The following is a 25,837-nucleotide window of genomic DNA, read 5'->3' as shown; positions in this document are numbered from 1 at the left end:
AATCTTGATTGGTGAATGTTTCCCTTACATTTGCTTGTAAATAACACTACACATCTTGGAGTATCATTAGTCCATAGTTTTACACTTTGGATAATAAAGTTGTTTTTAATTCTTAAAACTCTGGTTCAACTTTAATGCACATCTCAATTATTCAGGAGCATGAAGAGAGATTTTGATCAAAGTTTACCATTTAATCAATAATTGTTCTCAGGGAATTGAAATTATCTTTTTTTCCTGTTAGAAAAGCACACTATGAAATGGGAGTAATGTATTTCAATCTACTTAAGTTCTATCAAAATTATGTATTTCTGCATTCAAAGCATATAGAAGTAAAAAGTATTCATGAAAAAAGTAAGAACCAGTTTCAATTCACTTCAGGACAATGGGATTCTGTTAAGAATACAAATTCAAGCTCAATTTTCCAAAGTTACCTCCGAAGTGTGAGAAATGAATACAAATGCAAGTTATATTTTGAGACAGCTGCAGGCCTACATTTATGGTTAAGTTCCCCCTTTGAAAATGATCCAATTTAAGAATTTTCTGCATAATGAAAAACAAATGGAACAAAGAAACTTTTCAGCTGTGATAGGAGCAGCTTTTTGTGTGCCATAGAGACATAACAGGAATTAGAGTGAATAAGCTTTTATTTCAGTATGTGCAAGTGGATAAAATGGTCAAAGACTACAAATATTCAATATAATTTATGTTAAATCTTCAACTTTCTGTTATTCAGGTCATAAAAATGAACAATATAGTGTCAAATATATGACACAACACACATCAAAGTATGGACCTTAAAAACAGCCAATATTGTTCCACTAAAGAGAAAAATGTCACACATTTTAGGCTTATGCACTCAATTACAGACATGCAGAGTAATGATCACTGCTCCTGCAGTCACAGTCCTGCTTTATTCACCACAGCAGCACTGAAGCGACTGGTCACTAGAGAACAAAGGCAACACTGCCTCCACTTTTGCTACATGGAATCAGTATTTTCTGTCTTGTTATATACAAATCAAATCAGCACCAAAAAAAAAAAAAGTCACTCAACAGATAATAAGCTCATTTTGACAGTGAAATATGACTTATAATTACCCAAGATAATTAACGTCTTTTCACAAACATGCACTTTGAACCACACAGTCATTGCAATGCATGACAACCACTGCAGGGAAAGAAGTTTCTGCAGAAGAGAAAATAGGTAAAATGACACTAGTGCTGCCTTTTTCTCCAAATAGAATATTGTGGGTGCTCAGGCAAGGGAAAGGAGGCTATCTCATCAATCCGTTTCTAAAATACACAACAGCACTAGTATTTATTTTAGATATTTATTGAATATAAATTACTTGCTTCTTTCTGAAGTAGTTACAAAATAATCTGAAAATAGAAATTCTACTTTTACTTTCCTAGGATTTTTTGCATCCAGCACTTCAATAAACAAATCAATGTAGTAAGATGTAATTCTGTTTCCTTTAGAAAAATAAATGATTACACAAGTCTCCAAGGACTGATCTCATCTTTCTATACTCCCTCCATATACCCAGTTATTTAAAAGTTTTTTTCTGCTTTATGCTTCTTTGATGCATCCTTGGGTCCCACTGCAGAAAAAGTGGGATATTCAACCTTTTTGGCTCACACACTCTCAAATCACTCTGAGATGCCATGAGTAACATCTTTCTTTCAAATTCTCCCAATCATTCCAGTTCATTTTCTTCTCTACTTGCCCTGAGCTGCACTGAAATGGAATATGATTAGAAGACTATTTATTTCTCCTTTTTGCCTGCTTAGCTCTGCAGCTGCTGAAGTCATCCAATTCATCATGTATCAGGAAAATAAAACGCAACTTTGGGTTGAATTTTTTGGGTTTAGTTTGTTGCTTACCTTTCAACTCTTAATTGCCAGTCCATTGCCTTCCATCTTCAGCCTTCGAGGAAATACCCAGGCTGTTCTGCCTTGTGATTAAATTCAAGGTCAACAGGCCCAGCTGGCACATCCTGGACTGTGCTTTCCCTGTTTCATCTCTCACTCAAAGTACTTTCTGGGCACTGTCCTCCTCAAACACTTTTGGGTATCAGATACTGTTCTTCTCCATCTCTTTGATGTTGTGTTTCTGTGAAAATCCTTCCCTCTGAGGCTGCTGGAGAGGCTGAGAGGCTGGAGAGTGTCCAGAGCAGGGAACGGAGCTGGGGAAGGGGAGGAGCACAACTCCAGTGGGGAGCAGCTGGGGGGGCTCACCTGGAGCAAAGGAGGCTCAGGGGGAACCTCCCCACTCTGCACAACTCCCTGACAGGACCAGGAGCAGGGTGGGGTCAGGCTCTGCCCCCAGGGAACAGGGACAGGACAAGGGGAAGCAGCTTCAGGCTGTGCCAGGGGAGGTTTCCATGGAATGATGGGGAAACTTCTCCATGGAAATGCTGTCCAGCACAGGCTGCCCCACCAGCAGGGGAGTCACCACACCTGCAGGGATTTAAAATCCATGGGGAGGTGGCTTCTGGGGACATGGGTTAGAGGTGGCCTTGGCAGTGCTGGAGAACAGATGGACTCAATGATCTTAGAGGTGTTTTCCAACCTAAATAATGCTGTGATAAAAGCCCTTTCATAGGAAAGTGCACTGCTCTTCCTTCACAGAGGAAGTGCAGAGAAAAGTAACAGGTTTTAAAACATCATTTAGAGTAAAATCAAAAGAAATATTATAAGCAAATATGTCAGGCAATACTAAACAGCAAGACTGAAGATAGTCAAAGGAATAAAAAAATTGTAAGAAATGTTTATTGATTGTAGTCTTAGGGTGTCCTATTCATATGCAAATAGTAACAGTCTTGTCTGATTAGCATATTAATCTTTGAACTTATTTGGTTTATAATGTAAAGTGTTCACTGCTCTGCAAACAAGGCAGATTTGCAAGAAGCCATTTAAATATTGATATCACTTTAGGAATCATAAAATCTCAGTTTCATTATCTTAAGTGTCAGGCATTGATAATTACAGCAACAAAAGGCATGACTAATGGCATTTGCTGTACACTTCACAGGAAAGTGGAATCCACATGTATACAGAAAACAAGATACTCCACAGTTGAGAAACAGGACAAAATAATATTACTGCAATAATCAACTTGCTTTACACACTAAAGAAACAGCATCTAACTATCACCATCTAGAGGTAAAATGAAAATGCTTTTTTTTTTTAATTCTGATCTGGATTCTGTCTGTACGCCCATGAATATAATAGACAAGAAATTATTTTCTAATGGTGAGTAATGTCTGCCACACAAAAGAGATGGGCATCAAACTGCAGAGATCACATATAGCAGTCATCAGAAAGCAACCTAGAGAAACTAAATTGTTTCTATCTAACAGAGAAAACAGGTTGCTTGGAAGAGAAGACTTTTGTCACCATGACCCTGGCTTTAAAAAGTCACCTAATATTTAAATTGTCTGTTTAAAGCCCAGACTGGGCTTCCTTAAGTGTGACTTCATACAAAACAAATTAATTTCTCCATATATGGCTGTGTCCTGTAATGTTTATAACTAATCAGTCTGCCACTCAGTAACAGCCATCAGAAACTCTGCAAGAGAATGAACCTCTGAACCTGCTTTTGGATAACTGCCTGATGTTCTTGCTGAAGATATGGTTATGAGTGTCTAGTCTGAGCTCCTGTCACAGCCTGGATAACTTCATCCACTGAAGTCCAAACAATCCTTATGATTTGTTGATTGGTAATAGAGACATCAATTGGTCATCTAATTATTTTTTTACCCAGGTGCAAAATTAATTGTATTAGTAATCTGTCAGTGCTAATGAATGGCAAGACAGGAGTCAAGAATTAAACCTGAAGCAAAACAAACTTGAGCAAGTAGAAATAGAGAGGATGTGCTCTGAAAACACTTAGAATGAGCTTGCCATGCAGAGAAGATAAGCATTAGTTAGAAGCAAAGATATTTTGTCATCATATCTAATATATTTCCATTTTAGGACTAAATTAGTCATTATTAGCATAACATTCCAAAGGCAACTCATGTTTAATTAAAATCACCTCCAAGCTTTTTGCACCCTGCTCTTACAGCAAGGCACACTGATCTCAACAGTTCAGAAAATTCCTTAGAGAATTATGAAATGTATTTTATCCAGAACACTTAAATATAAACACAAGGTATAGTGGTATTTATCATTCCAAAGTATCACTATCTAGGGACTTCCTTAGAAAAAAGTCACATATTTGTGTTTGCATTGATTTTTCTTCAATTTAATTAGCTCAGTTATTTTCTAGACCCACAAAAACTTCCACATATTATACATTGTGGAGAAGACCACTGTCATGCACTTGTTCTGAAATTGCAAGGCAATAGTTTCAATAGATGCTCCAATTTGCATTTTGAAACAGTTAAAAATGTCTCCATTTCCTTCATGATTTGAAAGATTGCCATTGTACTCCCCTCTCAGTTGCATTTCTTGCAGGCTGAGAATTTCTAATATGCTCTGCCAGTGAAAAATCTTTTTTTTTTTTCACCCATATTATTTGGAGTTGATATACTTCTTTGGAGAGGAGTAGAACTGCACACAGATAAACCAGACATTATACACAGCATAACAGCATTTCCTATTTGTCTATCCCTTTCCTAATCATTTGTAACAACTTGGTTTTTAGACCTCTTTAAATCCTTTTTAAAATTATGTCAGATTAGCTACTTTAAACTATGTGGTACGCAAGCCAGAAGCTATTTATCAGTCACTTTTCAGCTATTTCACCTTTGAATTCCTGATCCACTGCATGTGGAGATTTATGCTTTATTTATTCAAGAAGATCTGCTACTGGCATTTCATTTAAAACAGACAATCTGCTATTCTCCACAAGGAAAAATCCAGAATGAGAATAACCCATAACAACTCCATGGTGAACAGATTATAAAATATGCATTTTTCTGTTACTATTTTATATTCTGAGAAAACAAGTGAAAAAATATTTTAATTGAACTCAATAACTACACTGAAGTGCACATCCAATTCTAAATAGCTTTTCCCTTAAAATTTATACACCCTCTAATTGTTCCAACATCCACAGTTGAATGATACAGATCCCCAGCTCTGTTAATTTTTAAGACAGTAACAGATAGTGCTAAACTGGGGCACTGAATTATCTGCTGCTCACAACTGTCCCCTTGAACTCAGCCATTCGAATTAAGCATAAAATTCAGCCACGTTTCCAGCGCTTGTTTTGAAATCCTCAAGATTCATAACCAGTTAATTCTGCCAGTTAAACATTACTGCAAGAGTGCGGTGCAACTCTACAAATACAGAGGTCTGATTGAAATTTCCACATCTAATAGGATTAATTATAAAATGCTGCTTGCTTTCAGAGTCCACAGTTTTACTTCTGAGCTTGTCCAGAATCCTTAATCCTCAGCAGAAATTAAAGAAACTATTTGATGGTTGAAACTATGTGACAAGTATGCTGGTGCTGGAAACTTTTCCTGCTATATTTACTGAAGAGAAACATCTGGATTTTTTTAAGGATGAAAAATGCACTGATTTTGAACATCCAAAACAGATGTTAACATGACACAAAAAGAAATGCTTTGAAATGCCCTTCAAAACAGCACTACAAATCCACATTAAATTTAAAAACATAAAATTAAATTTTAAAAAGCAAGCACAATAAGAAAACTCCTGCAGGAATCTATTCTTATCCTGTCCAGGTCAGGCCTTCTTGATATGCAAATTAACAGGTCATTAATTTATTTTCCTGGTTTAAGAAGCGCAAGAGCAAAACTGGCGTTGATTTTGAAGAGACACAGCAACCCATATTTATTTCTCCTAGTTCTTATATTCTTCAGAAGCTTTTTGAAGTCCATGAAAACAGATAACAGACACTGTGGAACTGATAATTTGATAATTTTCCAAACTACTTGAGATGCTCTGCAATTGTATCCACCCTCTTCTTGTATTCACCCACTTGTACAGTCACATCCAGTCAAAGTTCATGATTAATACTGAATTCTTTAGTAACTTAATTTGATACCGAGTTACAAGTAAAATTTAAAAAATCATTAAATTCTTCACACAATGGGTAAGGTTGGAAGGGACCACAGTGGACCATCTGGCCTACCCCCCCTGCTCAAGCAGGATGAAAAACAACATAGAGCAACTTAGGAAAGAAACAGTAGAAACCAGAGCTCTTCTGGTGGACATGGAGCTGCAACATCATTAGAGTAACAGGTGGGGTGAGATCTCAGTGTTTTTAAGAATTTCTGTGTTGGCAGACTTGTGTCTGGGTTTGTCATCTGTAGCCAGTGACAGCAAAGTGGAGAAATATGTGAAAGCCAGAAAGACAAAAATATTACACTTGTCAACAAGTCGGGTTTTCACACACCTGTGCATCTCAACTTGATTGATTATTCAGTGCTTTTGAACAAATTACTAACTGTTCCCATCCTGGTGGCTTTTCTTTCCATTACCTCAAGTCTTATTTTTCATTGTCTTTTACTGGCCAAAGGGTGGGTGTTTTCCTGTATTTTTCAACTACCTGCCAACACTTCATAAATGATTCAAAATTCTACAAAAAAACATCATTCAGAGTGAGAGGAATGTTAACAAGCTTCAGCAATCTTGTTCAGAACTAAGTACATGTGGCTGAAACAAAAGTGGAGAAATTTTGCAGCTGCTAACAATCCACAAATAAAGAAATGTAAATAGCCTAGGACAGCACATTAGAGTGTTTGAAGTTCACCCTGCCATCCTATCCTTGGAGGGGTCACTGGTCTGAAACCAAGAATCCAGCAATCAAGGAACAGTATAAAATTTCAATGCTTCAGCTACAAGTCAGGCTGGAGCACAAACCCCTAAATTCTGACCTGCCTGAGGCAGAACACAATGTGAACATGTTCAATAACACCCAGTGAAGAATTGTTTCATTATTCAAGATGTTTTCAAGTGAGCTGCTACAGTAAACCACATCTGTCTGTCTGTCAAGCAACATTTCTGGCCATTGTTATCCCCAAAACTGAAGTACAACATGTACATGCATACTGAAGAAGGCTTTACTGATTAATACTGAATTGTTACACTCCCTGACCAATGAAGCCATCTTATTAGCATGCTTTTAAAGTATTAAACTACTACAAGCCAACCCTCAAAATATGCCATTTGAATAATCAACACAATCCTATGGATGAATATATATGCACTTACTGCTGCTGCTCATTAGCTGATCTCTAATGAAATTATACACAGAGCTTTAAATTATTAAAATGTGCTACTTCAGTCAGAAACTTCTACACAAAATCCCTGTTCAACTGGCTCACTCACCTGGTAAACATGGAATGCATTGGCAGCTTTTCCACGCAGGAAGACTGAGGGAATCCAAACATTAATAAGAGCACGATTTGATCTGAGGAGGGGAGAGAAAAACTTCAAATAGGGAATCATATTTATGTATAAGAATTGCAAAGCAACTACATGCAGTGATTTAAATAAAGATCAAAGTAATCAATAAAGCAACTTAAAATTTCGAATGAAGTAACAGAAAAATTGGAGTTTTGCCTGAACTTTTTTATATGTTCTGAATCTAAAAACATTCCCTAAAATTAACCCAACTGAAACAATTCCTTCTGCAGGTTTTCTGTGGTTTGGGGTTTTTTTTTCACAGCATGCATTTGACAACATTTGATTATACACATGAAGCAAAAATTATTCGCTTCAACAAATTCAACATTTTCAGCCACAAACCTCAGGTAAAGTTAATTAAATAACAGAAGAGCAGTGCACAATTCTGCAGAAGCCATTTCCATCCACTCTTTGTCATCCATCTCTAAATTTCTATTATTCAAATACATCAGCTACATTTTCAACCCCTCATCCACAAAAGCAAGATTCATTAGTTTGACTACTAAAAGCAAAATTCCAAATCACAACACTCTCAAATGATCTGGGGTGGGTTCTTACTGGGGGTTTTGGGGTTTTTTAAGCATTGATTAGGAGCTATTCTGTAAAAGAGGAAGTCCATCACATGATGAATAGCAACCAGCACCCTTCAAACCCAGAGCACTAAAACCAGAAACTTCTTGGTGCTTTGGCAGAATACCAAGACCTAGGGCACTTAAAAAGCACTCCAAGTGAATCTTCCTAAATCTGAACTCCTTGAATTCAACATTATTAACTACACTGGGGCATGGACTATGCAGCTCTCCATTCTTTTTAACAATGAAGCACCACAGCTAAGAATGCAGTTATTAGAAATAATAGAGGAAAAGCAAATTATTGAATCTCTTTGCTTATTCTCCTTTCCCAGAGATGGTATGAAGAGAAAAATTTGTGAATTATGAAACTTACATTTCAAAATCTGATAAACTCTGATCTTCAGATGTTTGACTTAAATCTCCAGGGACCTTTATTTACAAAACAGAAATAATTTCCAAACAGTGGCTATTATGTTTTCAATTAAGAAAGCATAATATTATAAGGAAATTACAATTCAACATTCAATTCTATAAATGCCAATAAAAACTATTCCTGACAAGCAATAAAAGAAAAACAAAATCCTGCAAGAAGACTGTGAACATGTCACCCTTGTGAGTCCTTTATGTTAGAATTTGCTATAGTTTTGTAAAGAAACAAATTGGGGTTTGTAAAAGCATGTAATTTTGAAAGATCTAGAAATTGCAAGCAAGAGCACCATTATTAGGGCTTTAAGTGCAAAGGGTGCTAAAACAAAGTACTTTGTGTGTATAAGCCATTTATGGGAAAATATGAAGCACATAAAACCTACTGATCACTTTCTTTTACAACCAATATTCTACCAAGGGAAGGACACAAGAGCATTTTATTTCAGCTGTGCTCTTACAAAACATTATATAAGTACAAAAGTTCATAATGATGTAATGATGGACTAATACCTGTAGAATCACAGGAAGTTGTTAGAAAACCAGATTGCAAGAGCATTTAGAACAAAACAGAAGTATCTTTTTACCTTACTTTACGACTAGAATAAACATAAAAGGGTATCTTCTTTCCTTTAAAAGGAAAATGTGAAATATAAAGCATAATCTGGAATAGTTAAGAGGAAAGGAATTGTTCAAAGCCAATTCTTCACAGATCTGTTATTTCTTACAAGCTAATGGATATTTCATCATGAGAAGCCTGTTTGAGCTATTCCAGAGGGATATTCTGCAGTGCAATAAACAAATACTCACTGGCCCTCTCAGATCAATGAGCTCTTGTCTCATCTGGAACACCAGCGCTTCCTTGGCCATCAGAGCACGGTGCAGCCTCTCATTGAATTCAATCAGCTCCCCATGCATTTCAGCCACCTGAAAAGTAAAGCCAGGAGATAATTGTGATCTGAACTGGGAAAAAAAAAAATCCCACTATGTAATTTCTTACACGTATATCAATTTCTTTTTACTCTCCAAATACTGCTAATGTAGTAATCTGAACTGATCATTAAGAACAGACATTGCTATAATTTTGATTCATGCCTTGAAATGCAGTTTTGATATTGAATAGGACAAAATGCAACTTCATGTCAAATTTTATTCTTATCACTCTAAATCATATGACAACTGATTCTAATAAAACACCCATTGACTTCTGTTCAAGTCAGTTTAATTCAGTTTAATTCTTTGATGAATGCAGCACTCAACAGGCACAAACCAATCACAATGTTTTGAACAGGGAGTACGGCAAAATGCACAAACTGCATTAAACTTTGTCAATAATTCATAAGTGATATATTCTTCACCCTTAGTTGGAATTTTAATAGGAATGGACCTAGAAGTCAATCACTCCAGGCAAATCTGTGAGAGGTCAGAAGAGTCTAAATACCAGAGTCAGGCTGTGGCACAGGTTGTTCTCACAGGTAAACAGAGTGGCCTCTTTGGACACTGAGTGTGGCTGGGGCTGTGCTCTGCATTTTAAGTCAAGAGAGCAGCAAGTGATGCAGGATGTTGTGAGAGCGCCAGGGGCTGGGGCAGGGAGGGGGATGTAAAGTCCCAGCAGTCAGATGTGGGCACTGCTGGGCCCTCCCCAGTGGTTACACCTGTTCCATGGTCAAACCTGTTCCTGTTCCAGCACCTCTTGGAATGCCTCCTCCTCCTCCCCCACCCAGAGGTGGAGAACAGCAGGGTAACAGCATGAGAGCACAACTGAACAACATGAATTTCAATGCAGGCACCTCAACAATAGCACACAGACTTGAACTACTGCCAGATCTCTCAAGGGTTCATAGTTTCCCTCCTGGAAGCAGTTCATTACTATCTGTGAATTTCACTATTTCCTTTTCTTGAATTACTCTGCCTTCTCCCTCTTCCCCAGGGAAGTTCCTCAAAATAAAGTAGTTTAATTTAGTGCCTGCTTTTAATTTTGTGCTTTGTTCCACACAAACCTGCATCCTTCACAGAACCAAAGCAAACAAAAAAAAAAAGCCTCAATTTGACAAGCCAGAATCTGACATCATTGATTATAAATAAAAAATAATTTTCACAAGGTGAACTTCAAGCATTCGTTTCCAATTTCTTTTTATATTAGAGGGAGTCCTTCAAACCCAGTAATTCATCACTGAAACATATATGCAAAAAAGAGCTAAACTACATCAACAATATACTAGAGAAAACAATAATATAATACTATTAATTGTAGATAAATAAATTTCCATACTAGCTTAACCACTAATTCCAATTTCAAGTGGGTGGTGTAACATTTAAGAATACCAGGTTAATATTAATAGGTCACTGTTAATTCCACAGAGCCTGGGCTGTAAGGGAGAACTTCCTTGCATTTCAAGTTCAGAGATACAGCAATAACTAGTTGCAAATTCACAGAGAAAAGCTGCAATACTGCTGGTTATCAAAAGCAATATAAAAATTTACAAGTGGATCTCAGTAGTTTGCATATTTGAAAACATGTTTGGTTTTTCAGGGCCTGTCTATCAGAAGAACAAAATCCAGACTGATGTGTGATTATTTTGTCGCTCTGATTTGGATGTCCTTGAAATAACTTTCTACTTGTAGACTCAATTAACATGTAAATTCAACAACTCTCTCAAAACACTACAAGTAATGCAAAAATATGTAAGTATCCCTAGCAAAGTTAAATAATAAAAAGGAAATTTAACAGCAAATAAAACACCAAATCACTTGTTCTATATTATCAAAAGGACAATTCGCAGGTGTCACTTACTAGCAATTAACTGACTTCAATACTTTCCCTTGTCAAACAAAAATGCATTACCATCACAGCAAATCAAAAGAAGCAATGAATAACAATATTAATTTAAGTTCCTTTAATTTTTCCTGCATCAAAGTCTACTAAAACAACAAAGAGGTCTCCTTATAATTATATCCTTTCAGATACATTTTCACAGAGTCACATCTTCCTTACTCAATCCACATTGAAGCTTAAGCAATAAATTTCCCTGCTGGGACTTCAATCATCTTCACAGTTGTTTTTCTTCATAACAATGTGCTCGAAGCAAAAAAATAAAGTACAAATAAGCTAAGTTTCCCTTGGACAGAGGATCATTTAGATTTGCTCCTTCCTATACGAGAAAACAGTTTAAAGAACCCAAACCCTTCTCAGGAAGGTGAAGTGAGGATAAAGCAAACACTTGAGGCTCCACACTAACTCAGCTCTTTAGAGTTGTCAAAAGAAAACCTAAGTGCCTGAGAGCACTGCAGTTACACTGCCCAGCATGGCCACAGCTCAGAGCAGCCTCCAGAGAAAGGACAAAGTATCACCTCATGCTTCACAGCAAAGGACCAAGCAGTTAACTATAAACAGGCTAAGAACGTTTCACTAAGCATCTAACAACACAATCTACCTTGGAAAGATATGCTTCAAAACCAATTAGCAGAAAATAAGCTGAAGCTTCCATCTCAAAATAAACTGGGAACTGTGCACATTTAATGATATTCTTAATCATGTTTGCAATAATTCCCAGTCTTGGTCAGTTGTGCCCAGTCCCAGAGCGTTTACTGAGACTGGCACTGCTTGCCATGCTCAGAGCCTTGGAGAAGGGTTGTCACAGGGGTTATGTCCTGTTTGGACTATGTAAGGATCCTGTTAGATACTAATAAGTGAAAGAGATTCAGCCCCCCTCTTCCCAATATCACTGGTAAAAAAGCTTTTCTGTGGTTACATCCAGAGCTGTGTCACCACTGCCACAAACTCAGAAGTGCCAGCACCAAACTCCAGAGCACACAGAACAAATGTGGAACAACTCAGGAGGCTTCCACAGCACAGGGAGGCTTTATCTGGGTTCTTTATTAAGATATTGTCCTGATAGGTACAGAACAGAGGAAAGGAGTCAGAAGAGCTCAACCAAAGGTAAGCATTAGGGAGAGAATTAGCTTCATGTTGTGATCTTATTGCAGGGGTTCTATGCTGTTGTCTCCTTATCACAAAAGTTCCATACCTTCTTGGTGTTTTCTCATGGGCAGTTCCTCAGAGCACTGATCTTCCTTCTTCACAAAGCAGCCAACTGACTCCAGTTCCCTTCTCACCCAGCCACCCCACTCTTCTATAGCACTCTTCTTCTCATTGCTTACAGCTGTGGCCTGTTAAAGTCAGGCCTGCTCCTAATCTTTGATAATTGGCCCAGCTGCAGCTCCTTAGGGGTGAGATCACTTTCTACATTGTCTTTATTTTCTTATATTCTATGTCCCTACAGTTCCACATGGTCCTATGAGAAAAGGATAACCAAGTATGCATGTTTTAGAAGAACTGTATGAAGCTCTTTGATCCATGACCTGCATTTTTAGTCATCTTCATGTTAATCAGTTAATGTGGGTATCCAATATCAGGGTATTTTGGGAAAGAGAAAGACAAAATTATTTTACTTCTTATAAAAATGTTCTTTTAATATTTAATAGCAGATATGGATATTAGACACTAAATTTCATTACTTTTTTTCTTAAAAATAATTTGTATTCAAATTTAGGATGAAACCCTAATCTATCTTTTTTTTTCTTTAATGAATTTTATATTAATCTTAAAAGTAAATCTTGCCTTAGGAACTTTTTCTAACATGGTCATATCAACAGATGTAGTAGCTTCTATCAGCCATTTCCTTACTGCAGTATTCAATAAGCAATAGAAAAATTAACATGGTTTGCAATCAGAAACCAGCATGAAAGCACAGAAAAAGCTACAGATTTCACTATGATCTTAAATAAAGCTCAACTGCCAACACAGCCATGCCTGTAAATATGTACTGTAACTTACACAAAACCTCAAATCTATTTTCTGGGATGATTTCAACTTCACCAGCAGTTAAAACCTGAAGGAACTTGCTTATTTAATAAAATCTTCATTTTTATATCAGCGTATGAAAATGTACCCCGTTAGGAAAAGTACTTTTAATTATCTGAGGTTTTTTATTTCTGAAAAAAAAAAATCAGATTTATATTTTACATTCCTGAGGAAAAAAGATATCAACTAAGCAAAAAACCTATTTGAGCTTCAAACCTTGTTTTACAATTAGGATTCCATAAAATCTGTGCAGTACAAACTTTACCTCAATCAATTTCCTTTCATAGGAGCTGGCCAGTTCCTCATTGTTTTCTGCTTGCTTTTGCTCTGGAATTGTAAATTCACCATCAGTGCTCCAAATGTTTGGCAGAACTATAACAAAGAGATACCTCCAATTAAAAAGAAAAATTCCATAAACGTCCAGGACATCCTGTTTAGAAATAACAGCTCCATAAGAAACAGTTATTAAAAACATTGGAACAGACCATAATATAAAACACTATTACAAGTACTTAAATACGGATTCTGCAGGGACTTTTTTTGTAAAGAAATATTTAGACTGAGATTTTAACAGAAAAGAATGTAAACAAAAAGCATTTTGCTGTTGTGTGACTACAGCTGTCTAATATATGTATTACCTGCAGTTCCTGCCCCAAGCCTTCTAAAACTTACCTTATGTTTCTCTTTTAAGCCTTTTTTTTTACTGGGCTTCCAAAACATCATTTTACATTACTTGCACAGATTGCTTACATATCAGAGAAATTACAGAAAACAGGGCTGAGAATGAACATTCCACACTTCATCCAGTATTTCACGATTTTGCAGCAAGCAGAATCAGCTGGAGTTATTCCCTTCCTGATAGTTAATTGTCTAAGTTCTTCCTAAAACCTTCCAAGAAGGGAGATATCAGCTTCCCTGCATAACTTATTTAAAGGTAAGTGTTCTTCTCACAAAGGTTTTCCTGATAGCTAATCAAACTTCCTTCACCTGCCATGGCAGCCCATTACTTCTTTTATCTGTAGTGAATGAAAATTACAGATTATTCTATTCCTGTTCCCAGCTATCGTTTCAGTATTTGAAGATCACTTTAAGGCCTATTCTAAGTAAATCTCCTCCAAGTTACACAAAATCCAATTCCACTTTTCCTCATAGCTCATGAATTTCTAAAAAAACAAGTTAATACATAAAAGTAAAGCCCTAATAGAAGAGGAGTTGAACAAATGCTTTCAACATTCTTCAAAATCTGAACTATATATACAAACACTATTAGGTAGATAGAAGAGACCATAATTTATCTGGCTAAATATTTTTGAGCCTGGGAACTGATTTTTGCTTTGAGGAAGAATTTAGAAGTTTATTATTATTTATGTGAATTTGAAAGCTATTTTAAGATCTTTTTCTTGTAAATGTTGCTTCAAGTTCTTCAGCCAGACTTCTAAGATCAGCATTTTTATATAAATATTCTATCTAAGCAGGTTTAAAAAATGGTACAGAGCCAACTCCTGCTGATGACTGAGAAATGAAGATGCTCATTTATTAAATATTTAAATACCAATATCCAACTGCTCAGGCTACAGCAGTGATCACTCATTGTGAAAGCTGATGGTTCTGACTTTTGGGTAATTTATTTATAATCACATTTGCTGAGTGGAGTTTTTGGCCTTTTTAAGTCTCCACAAGGCAAAACATCAAGCTGAGTTTCATTTATTATTTTAGGAAACTATTTAAAAGCCATACTCAATAGCATTTGATCTGATTATTGTAGAAAACATATAGAGTCTTCATTATTTATAGTGATAAAAATAACAGCAGAAGCCAAATTTATTCTGACTCTTTCAAAACCAAGTGACAGAAAATCTGTATTCTAAAATCTACAACACGTTTAAGACTTTTGTTTTCATACCATTCAGAAGATTAATTGTAATTAAAATTACTCATTACATAAACAAACCATGGGTGCAATGGTTTTATAAATCTGGTAAATGAGAAAACTCTTTTTGTTTCACTTCTTTTTTGCAGCTAGTTCTCAGGGATTACTTACATGCTTATGTACTTTGAGTCAGAGACCACAGTACTACTAAAATTTCACCTAAATTTTCAATGGCAGCTAAGGAAAAAGAATTAATTTTATAAAAATTCAACATGTGAAGTTCCAATGTAAGAAAAAATTATTACAAATATTGTATGAAATTTATTCTGGTCACTAGTGATAAATATTATAGATAATTACTGTGGATTGATTAAGTATCTTTCCAGCATGAAGCACACGTGTGTTCACTTTTAGAAATGAACTGTTGGTACTGTTCCATCCCCCTTTTTCATCTATAAAATCTGACCATCCTACTCAGTTTCTATTCTTATCACTCACTAATCTGCATAATTTTAACACAGTGGAATATAGCTAGCCTAGGAATATTTTTTTTTCTTTTCCTATAATTATACTCATCATGGAAACTGTCACTACCTAATGAAGGATAATTTCTGCTATTATAGGAAGCCTCAGCCATGGTTTTCGTGAATAATTCTTAATATGAATCACTACACTCCAGCAAAGTCGGAAGTAAAAACATGTGTTCTCACTAACAAATATCCTTGTAGGGATGAATGAAGCTCTGAAACTCCAGATAAGTACAGTGGCTAACCCTGAAGAACAGTAGTATTCATTCATAAAGCCACTTATATGACCAAAATATTCATAATTTTAAAAAATTACATGGTGCCAATTTCTGAAAACCCATCTCAGCTCTCTGAACACCTTCTGCAGCCAGTGGAAATCCATGTACCACCAGAAGATTCAGAATCAAGACATCAATTCAGTCCCTCATGGATGCTTCTATCACAGATCACAGAAAACCAACAGGTAAAACTGCTGATAACTTCACTCATTCTCTTTCAGATATAAAATCTGCTCATTACTACTCAGTACAGAGTCTATTTCAAACAGTCTGCAAATACTGATTTCCAAAACAACAGCATAATCTAGAGATACTACATTTATTTTTATATTCCAATATCACATTAATTCACAGATTTTTATTTAAGCTAAATCAGCTTTTTCTGGAAAATTTCTTACTAGAAAAAGTAAGACCACCTCATCTACCAGAAAATGCTTTGTAAAAATGAGTACAAAAATATACATCTGTATTTTTCCCAAAAGGAAAACATATCAAGTATGTTATTTTCACTATTGGAAGGTATTACTCCCTGAATGGCAGCACACAGAAAAACAAACCCCGTACATGGATTCTTTTCCCCCCTTCATTTTATCCTTACCTTCCACTGTTTGACCTTCTCTTCTGAGCATCTGGACAGCTCCTACATACTTCTTAAGCTGCACTTTTAGCACCTCATTTTCTCTATTGATAAAAAATAAATAAATAAATACTGTTTTCCCAAAATAGATAAAAAGTCCTTTTCAATGGAAACAAACAGACTCTCTGTTATAATAAGCTTTACCTGGGTTGTGTCACCATGATGCAAGGAAAAATTAAATAATACATCAACAGCAGAGTAGCAGGAAAATTAGTTTTCCAGGACCACATAAACACATCAGAGAAACAGATTATTCATAATCAAAACTTTTCCATTAATTGTTTAATTTAGATTTTCTGTACTATGCTATACTGATGGCAAACAAACTACAGAGTCTATCTAAATCAACTAAAACATAAGGATGGGATGCTACACAAGGAAATTCTGAATGGCCAATATAAAATGAGATCACTATTTTACTATTTTACTAATTTGCACCTAATTGCAAGCAAATAATAATTCAGCTTTAGAATCAGGCTTTTTAATTGTGAGAAAATGGCAGCACTTCAGCAACAATATTCAAGGCAAAAGTTTCCACAAACCATTCCTAAATGAAAAGCATAAGACAAGAAATGGAGGTAATCCCTTCAGCTGTCACACTCCAGTGCCTGTGCCTGTCTCATTTCTCTTAGTCAAAGCAGGTACTACCATGGCTCCACTTAACACCATTAAGCACCTTAGTTCATATTTGGGGGGAAATAAAAAGGGCTCCAACTGATTGATTTTAAACAAAGCTGACAAATCACGTCTGAAAATTCAATTATCTGTCTAAGCCCATTCAGTTAAGCGAGTACAACAGAAAAGTTTATATACCAAAGAAGCATAACTAAAATGTGTTGCCAGACTGTGAATTCAAACAACTTTTATTTTTCTTTAAGATAATACTGAGGTAGAAGTATGTAGGTGAACGTAGGTGCCACAAATACAGCACAACACACAAGAAGCCCACAAGTGTTAGAGAGAGGAGGGAATTTCGGCTGGCAAGGCCAAATTGTGCTCCAGGCACAAAAAAACCTGGACATGGAACACAGCACAGAAAGCTGCAAATAGATGATACAACAAAAAAAAAAGGCATTTTATTAATGGAAATTTATTTAAGAATTAGAAATATTAAAAAAAAACCCATGCAAGTATGTTTGATGGTCTTTATCATACTAGATATACACACACATAAAATACACATATTTTATATATATACACACACAAACTGCTGCTGTGAGCCATGCTACACTGCTCCTATAAGGAGCCTTGACTGGCACAATATTCCCATTCCTATGGATTTCAAGTCAGCTTGCTGAACTTTGTAACCTCAATTTTATTCAGCATTTTACTAGGAGGTTGCTAAATAATTGAGAAGCTATTGATTGCTTGGTAATCGAATTCTAAGAGTCCTTGATGATTTTATGCATTTGATGATATTTTTCATTTCTGAGACTACAAAGAACAAATCATTTTTTCCACCAGAGATAGACACTGACATTCAGGGTAAGGGTAAAAAGCATAAAAATCACAGTTTCATCCTATATACTGTATTAAAACAAACTTAAATAACTGATTCACAAAAAAAAACTTCTATGACAACTAAACAAAAAGGTTTCTCACCAGAATTGTAAGAATGTGTGCATGAAAATAACTGTGTACAGTACAATATATTAAGGATTCTCATGAAATAACTCTATATCACCTCATTTCTACATATGAGAACAGACTCAGTGCCTTCTGTCAGTACTGTGACAGCATTTTAAAAAAATCTTGTTTTTACTACTTTGTCTTAAAATTGACTTAAAGTTGATACAGTACAGATGAAGTTGAAAAACACTTTAATTCATTTAAGGTTTTTGATACAAGACTGAAATTCAAAGCAGGATACTATGGCCCAGTCACAGCTTTCTAATATGCCTCTATCAGGTTATTACTTATTCTTTGACATCTCTTACTCATTACTATGATTTAGCTGATTCCAAAGAGGGCCCATCCTGATGTATAGGAATTTATATAGTTCTTTTAAACAGAGCATATTTAAAAATCTTTTAGTAAGCACTCATTGAAAAGTCTTCAATGACTACAAGAGGTATTTTATCAGATATATTCCTAACAAGCATTTCACAGGAAGACAAATTCCTGTCCAGGAGTTACAGCTCAGATCTGCAAACTGAAGGATGTTAAATACTTCTATATGCAGGCCCTGCTGTACTTTTGCAATGTATCCAAACTGCCACACCCAAGCTGAAGCAGAACTGTTCACCTGTTGTGAGCCCAGAGGTCAACACAATATTTTCAGCATCTTTAAAGTGCTCCAAATAGTTCCACATTTAGTGCTGAAGAATGAGCAACAAGACTGTAAGTACAAGTTGAAGGGGATAGAGAGGGGAAAAAAAATTTAAAAAACGTAAGGCTGAAATAGCCAGCAAAACAATGGCAGAACTGCACCACAAAAAGCAGATACTTCTCCAAAACCTCAGCTGTACCAAACTTCCCTGCCTGATCACTCCTTCCATTTAATAAGCTGCAAGACAGATGGTAATATGTGCTGATATAGGGAAAAATGACAATGACAGAGGATGACATTGTAGTATTCCTACAAATTACTCTTTTTGCTCAAATAGCAAAGGTCTAGTGAGTGTTGTTGTTTAGGCTTCATAGCACATACATAGGAATGATCAATTATATAATGAGTGTAAGTTGTCAAATACCTTCAACTCCCTGCCTAATTTTCAATCAAAAATAATTCCTCTCTATTTCATTAATTTAAAATTAGCATTTAAGGAAACTCTGTCTGAAAGAAAATCAAAACTTCAGCCAGAATGGTAAATTTTTTTAGCAGCAAAAACTAAGCTTGTGTTTAGGAAGCACATACTTGTCTGTTTTGCAGTGAATGAACATAGAGCATACAGCTTTTGTTGCAGACAAAGAGGCCTTACAGGATTTATTTTCTTATACCTTAATAGAAAAAAAGAAAGAAACAAACCCAAACAAAACTCCACCACACATCTGCTTCTTGAAAACTATATAAAAATTCTCTAGGGCTTCTATAAAATGAGCATGGTAAGAAAAGAATTTGAAAAAGAGTCATTTCTCATGTATCTCAAGTATATGGCCTGAATGTAATTAATTTTTGGCACAAATATCAGATTCTAGCAAGTGCTTTCTGTGAAGCTTACTCCAGAAAGGTGTCTCATTCCTAAATTCAACACTGGGAAAAATGAAATAAAACAAAACCAAACAAACTACAAGAATCCACCAGATGTCTATGTTTTGATTAAAAAGTCAAGATTTTTAGGAAATACTATAAAGGTACCAAATGTCTAAACAACAAAAGAACCTGCAGGAATTAAGAATTAATAATAAACAATGTCCTGCAACATTATGTAGAATCTGAAGCAGAGGCTGAGCCAGAGGACTTCCAGAGATGCCTTCTAACCTGAATGATTCTACTATGAGGAGATGCAAGGTCACAGTCAGTTGTCATCAAACACAATTAAATAAGGAAAATGAGAACTGTTACTCATGGAAATAGAAGCTGAACTGTATACAATATAATGAGATTATATAATAAAACCAGTCTCCAGAAAAAACTTTAATGAGGAATAATGTGCTGAACTTAACTGCTTATCCCAGGCTGGGGCTGCTCGTGGGCCATCACTGAAAGCTTCCCCCTGGCTGGGGGCTCCCTCAGAGATGGAGGCTGGGTGGTTTTCACCTTGTTTAGCTCTTCTCCTTCCTCCTCCTCATGCTACACCTGCTTCTCCTCCTCCTGCCCTCACTGATGCCTTGCTGCCAAATATTCTTCCTCCTGCTGCCTCTGGGAAGCTCCTTTGTCCCTCACTATGGGCTGACTTCCAGTGGGTTTTTTCATGTCTAGGAGCCACTGATGACTTGTGACATGTCACCAACTAACCAAGCAGGGAGAAAAAGTCATTTAATATAGGAATATTCAAATTACTTTTCACAAGCAGGAACAAGAGATATTTTTCCTCTCTCTAAGAGCTGCTAAAGGGAAGTGATGGAACCATTTCAAGATGTACCACACATCAGTTCACCCATCACTGAAGGGCTATGGCTGTGCAAGAAGTGCTGCAAAACAGAATAACAGAAAATGCCAAATCCAAAAGCAATGTAGTTTAAGTAACCCAGACAGCAGATAGAGGAGGCAGATTAGGTTAGAGAATCTACAGTAAACAGGAGGTATGTAGAAGTGTAAGATGAAGTAGAGACAAATTCTCATCCCCCATTTTTCCACACAGTGCATTTTCATCTTCCCTATCTGCTTTTCTTGCTACAAAGCCTGTCCTTTGTAATATGCTTTCCTCCAACATTGCTGAATATAGTCTAAGAATATGCAATCTGAGATTATCCAATTTCACAGTCAACTTCAATAATTTCCTTTGCCTTGCAAAGGGATGTAATAGTATTCCACACAGAAAAGAAGAATCTCAATTTAAAAACTTTAGTATTGCCAAGAAAACACTGGCACAATATGTCCATGCAATTTGAAAAAGGTTCATTAACAAGAACAAAAAAAACCAAAACCAACCAAACAAAAAAAAAAGGGGGGGGAAACCCCAAAAAACAAAAAACCATTATACTAGAGAGACGACTGAGTGTATTCTATCAGAAGACTTACAAATAGATTGAACCTGAGCCTGCTCCTTTTGGAACAATATAGCAAATGTTATAAAAGAGTTATTCAAGTATTTCACATGGAACAATGAGATTACCTCTCCCTGAAACTAAGCTTACCTAAGACTTCTTCCATTTCTCAAAGAGAAAATGGGAAACTTGGGAAAATGTCTCTCAGTAAACTAGCATTTTGTCTGGGAGGCCAGAGACTCTTGGGAGGGTCCAGGAGAAAGAACAGCTGAATCATTGCAGATTTCCAGAAGCCATCATTTCAGCACTGACTGATGTGTCACTGAAATTTGTGTTCTCAAAGCCTTCAGGAAGCTATTTATGTCAAATTCTTCAAAAGAGCTTTGGGGACACACATAAATATCAGCACCCATAATCTGAAAAATAGTCATTCATCAAATCACAACAGTCAGATTGTTACTGAATGATTTCCCTGGCCTTAAAATATTCAGAACATCACAACTGAGGAAAATTTTCTACACTGGTCATGTGATCAATTGTTTTCAAGGGAAACAGTGAGATTTCACTACTTCAAAATATCTGAAACTTAGTTTCCTATTACTCACCTAACATATTATGCAGCACTTAAAAAGCAATTCCAAACTTTCTGTTACTTCAAATTCTTTAGATTATTCAGCTTGCTCAACTTCTTGGTTTAAAGCACTACTTATTTTTAAAATTTACTACTCTTATTATTGCAGCAGCATCACCTACAGCATACAAAGTGAACCAACAAGAATTTAGAAGCAAAACCTATATTCCAAAGAAACTACATGCAAAGTTTCTTGTGTTAGGATGTTAGAAAATGAGTTGCAATGAATCATTAAAGAAATGCCTCCCAAATCCAAAGTAACTGGTGACACATGAATTTATCATGCCTCAGCAGCTCCCAACACTGTTTTTATCACATGACAAGGCAAACTGACTTTCAGAAGAGCAATCAACACAACACATCCATATAGCAATAAGAGGAATTACACAGACTTATTTAAAAATACCTCATTAGTCTAAGTGAGCATCTCTTCAGGTCTGGTTATAAAAGCTCCTTATCTATTCTTTAAAGAGGGATGTGCATGACAAATATCTGATTCACCCATATGTCACTGCAAATTCTAAAATTGTGGGGGAAGTGAGTCAAAGAAATATGAATATACAACTCCTATAACCTGAAACATGAATATTAAATGATGAAGTATTTGCATTGTCTCTACTGCCTTACAGCACATGAATGTCAAACCCACTTATGCATATCTCTCCCTCCCTCAAAGCAAGTTGTTTGGTTTGATGTGTCATCAAAAGCAGAATTAGTAGTGTCCTAAATACCTTTATTTTTAAGAAAGCTTTATATTTATCATTTTCAAATAGGCAGTAAAAAGCTTAAAGGAATCTCAGCTGTGGTACTTTGTGATTGACACTAAACACACTCTGCTTGTGCATTCAGAAAACAAACACCTCTCTCTGGGTAAGGCAAATTATTTAACTCTTGGATTGTTTGTTGTTTACTATACACATGAATCACCTCCAAGATCTTACACATCATGGTTACTCTAGAGTTTATTTTGAATTGTAAGAAGCAAATCACACTATTACAGCAGCATTTAGCTTCAAAAGTCTTTCTGAAGCTGAATCCCATTTAGACAAGGAGAGGGTTAAAATTCTTTCAATGTCACTGTAGCACAAAGTCAAGCTGGAGGCAACTCAATACTGGGGTCAATGCTGTTGGACACCTTAACATCACCTGGATGCTGGGCCAGAGCACACCCTCAGCAAGGTCATACACAACAAAACTGAGGAGCAGAAACACTGTGTGGCTGTGCTGCCACCCAGGGGGACAGGGACAGGCTGGAGAACTGGACTCAGAAAATGTCTGTGAAGTTCAACAAGGGTGAATGGAGAGTCCTGCATTTGGGGAGAAATAGCTCAGGACAGCCAGGCAATGCTGGAGGGCTGGAAAACAGCTCTGTGGAGGAGGATCTGGGAGCCCTGGGGACAGGCAGCTGAGCATGAGCCTGCAACACCCCCTCCGTGGCAAAGCAATCCAAGAGCAGCCTGGGCCCCACGAGGAACAGCACTGCCAACAAGTCACTGCCAACAGTGCTGCCCAGAGGGACTCAGGAGTCTCCATCTGTGCAGATATTCAAAGCCTAACTGGAAGTGGTCCTGAGAAACCTGTTCCAACTGACCTTCCTGGAGCTGTGGGAAAAACAGCTGCACTGCTTCAGAACTCGGTACTCACTTGGTGATAATGTCTAGCAGCAGCTATTGCTTACCATGGGACTTTTAGTCCTAAATCACTTCTGTTCTGCAAACTTAGCTACTTGAAAATTATTTCCCTTCTATGCAGACTCTGTTATTCCCTTGTTGCCCTGCAGTTATTTTCTGAGACATTTTCAGGACTGCTTACCGTGCCAAGGCCTGGACTTTGGTGGCATGTCGCTCCTCCTGCTCTGCCACCTTCCTCCTGCAGTTCTCCACCTCCTGCCTCAGAGCTGCAGAATGCTCCATCTCTGCATCCAGAAGGTTCCTCAGGGATCTGCAAGAAGGCAGCAGCCTCTCTTCAGGACACTGCACACTGCTAATTAGAGTATACTCCAGAAATCACAGAGGAGTGATACCACTGATGTCATCCAAAAATTTCATTATTCAATTTAATAAATTTACCTGATTTGATTATACAGAGATATGAAAAGCTACAAGGAAAAAGCTGTTGCAAATGTTTACTATTAATTTGTATTACTATCCTGTCAACAAGCCCAAAGCACAACTTATTATGGGATCTACTGTATCAGCATGCAGAAAGAATTTGGTTTTTTAAAAAGCTGGTAAGCTGTTTTCAGTACTTCAGTGCAAGTCCATACATTGGGAATAATCTACAAACAATATATTTATAGCAAGACAGGCAGGGCTCTTGTCTCTGCCAAGTGCACTGCCACAGACCTCTGTGTAAAAGCCCTTGATGAGATAGCAAAGGTCAGCATGATGCATAATGGTAAAACCCAAAGCATCCTGGTCCTTCTGCCAAAAAAAGCCCACAAAGCTGAACGAGGCAATAACTTGCAATTATGGGAGTGGGAAGAGCAGGAGGAAGGAAAATAGGATCTGTTGGTAAGCTCAGCCTTAAAAAACCCAAAATACCTATAGGAAAATATGAATTGCCAAAATAGCCTTACTAAAGCATTGAATACATTTGTATTTTTATTTATCTAACTATGTGTTTCAATAAACTAAATAAATACAAAGTATGTTTGATGGCATTTTATATAAGCAACTGATCATTTCCACATTTACATCATCATTGTGCCCCAAGTGAACACAAAGACAGTCAGAAATGAAAGTCACTTTCAGCATTACATTGTCAGCCATCCTACATCACTTCCTCACCAGAAGGGAAAAAACAGAAATTAAGTTAACCTTTCACAGAAAAAATAATATATACATCAAAAAGGTTACAGAACTGTTATGCATAGCTTTATAGAAAGGACAGCTTGTATTAGAGAACAGTTTGGGGTTTTTTTAATTACAGTCCCTCTTGACTAAAAAACACAAACTACCTATTCTGTTCTTCCAGCTCATCCTTTCTATTCATCATGGCCACGATAGCTTGACGAAGTTCATCTAAGAAGAAGGAACAAAAAGGATTAATGTCTATGTCCATTTTTGTTCATTTCAGATCTAGAAGTCATGTACACAGGCAGCACACTTAAGATGATGCCAACACCATTTGCTATTCAGGAAAGCACATAAAAATGCTCTTAATCTCATCACTAATTTGAGCAATCTTTCAAAGGTAGAGTTATTTAACACCACATCAGAAGTATTGATCAAATCAGATTAGTCTGCATCTGGCTTTAATACAAATGTTTACAAGTGTGCCTGTGGTTGCAGCTGTTTTATTTTCACAGATGTAGGGCAGAAAGCACCTTTTCACCACGTGCCTATTAATGAGATACTCTGTTACTTGTTTAGCTTCTCCAAATTGCTTCTTCTCCTGGCTGTAAATCCTGACACAGGAAATAACTGCTGGAGGGAGATGGGAGCAGAGATAATGTCATTGCTTCCTCATGGCATTGTTTCTCAAGTTCAGCCCTAAAGATGATGAGATTTCTCAACCTCATCTTTTCCTATAAAATCCTTTCTATTTTTTTACAAATACCATAAAAATACTTTCTGTCATTAAATCAAGAATAAAAATTAAAAAAAAAAAACCAACCAACAGAATTTTAGAATTTTTAAAGATTTCCTTTGGGTTAGGTTTAACATGATACCAGAACAGCCAAATACCATACTGAAAAGTGTCAGCTCCAACAATCTCATTAACAATTTCACATACGTTAATCAATAATTTTATAAGTGCTAAAAGGACACAATTATATTAAACCATCCCTCCCAACATTTAAGTGAAATGTTTATATATAATAAATCAGCCAACTGTGTTCTGCAAGTATTCAAGGCAGATGCCAGTAAATTTCAGTGTGCTTTTACTGAAAACATACTAACAGAACTGGTATTACATGATTTCTTCAAGCAAGCAAAGCCATTGAACAACTTTTTTCCCCTTTTCAGTACACAGTATCTTTCACCTGTATCTTTCTTAATATTTTCTACAGTTACAGAAGTTTTTTGCCTATTAAAAAAAAATTAACATTTTCCTA

General features: G+C 36.4%; 1 protein-coding gene across 1 annotated transcript in view; it reads right to left on the bottom strand.

The window, feature by feature from the left end:
- Nucleotides 1–25,837, bottom strand: part of SNX29 (sorting nexin 29) — a 95,637-nt gene that overhangs the window by 48,131 nt on the left and 21,669 nt on the right. Inside the window, exons 12-18 of the mRNA XM_005420416.2 lie at nt 24,737–24,800; nt 23,590–23,718; nt 16,518–16,600; nt 13,510–13,616; nt 9,191–9,307; nt 8,331–8,386; nt 7,308–7,389 (exon numbers count right to left, since the gene is read on the bottom strand). Of these exons, the coding sequence (XP_005420473.2) occupies nt 7,308–7,389; nt 8,331–8,386; nt 9,191–9,307; nt 13,510–13,616; nt 16,518–16,600; nt 23,590–23,718; nt 24,737–24,800 (638 nt within the window). The remainder of the gene's footprint in view (nt 1–7,307; nt 7,390–8,330; nt 8,387–9,190; nt 9,308–13,509; nt 13,617–16,517; nt 16,601–23,589; nt 23,719–24,736; nt 24,801–25,837) is intronic.

This window comes from Geospiza fortis, unplaced genomic scaffold, assembly GCF_000277835.1.
Source record: "Geospiza fortis unplaced genomic scaffold, GeoFor_1.0 scaffold237, whole genome shotgun sequence".
Taxonomy (NCBI): Eukaryota; Metazoa; Chordata; class Aves; order Passeriformes; family Thraupidae; genus Geospiza; species Geospiza fortis.
Note: the sequence above shows the minus strand (reverse complement) of the source record. Positions and strands in the feature narration are given on the sequence as shown.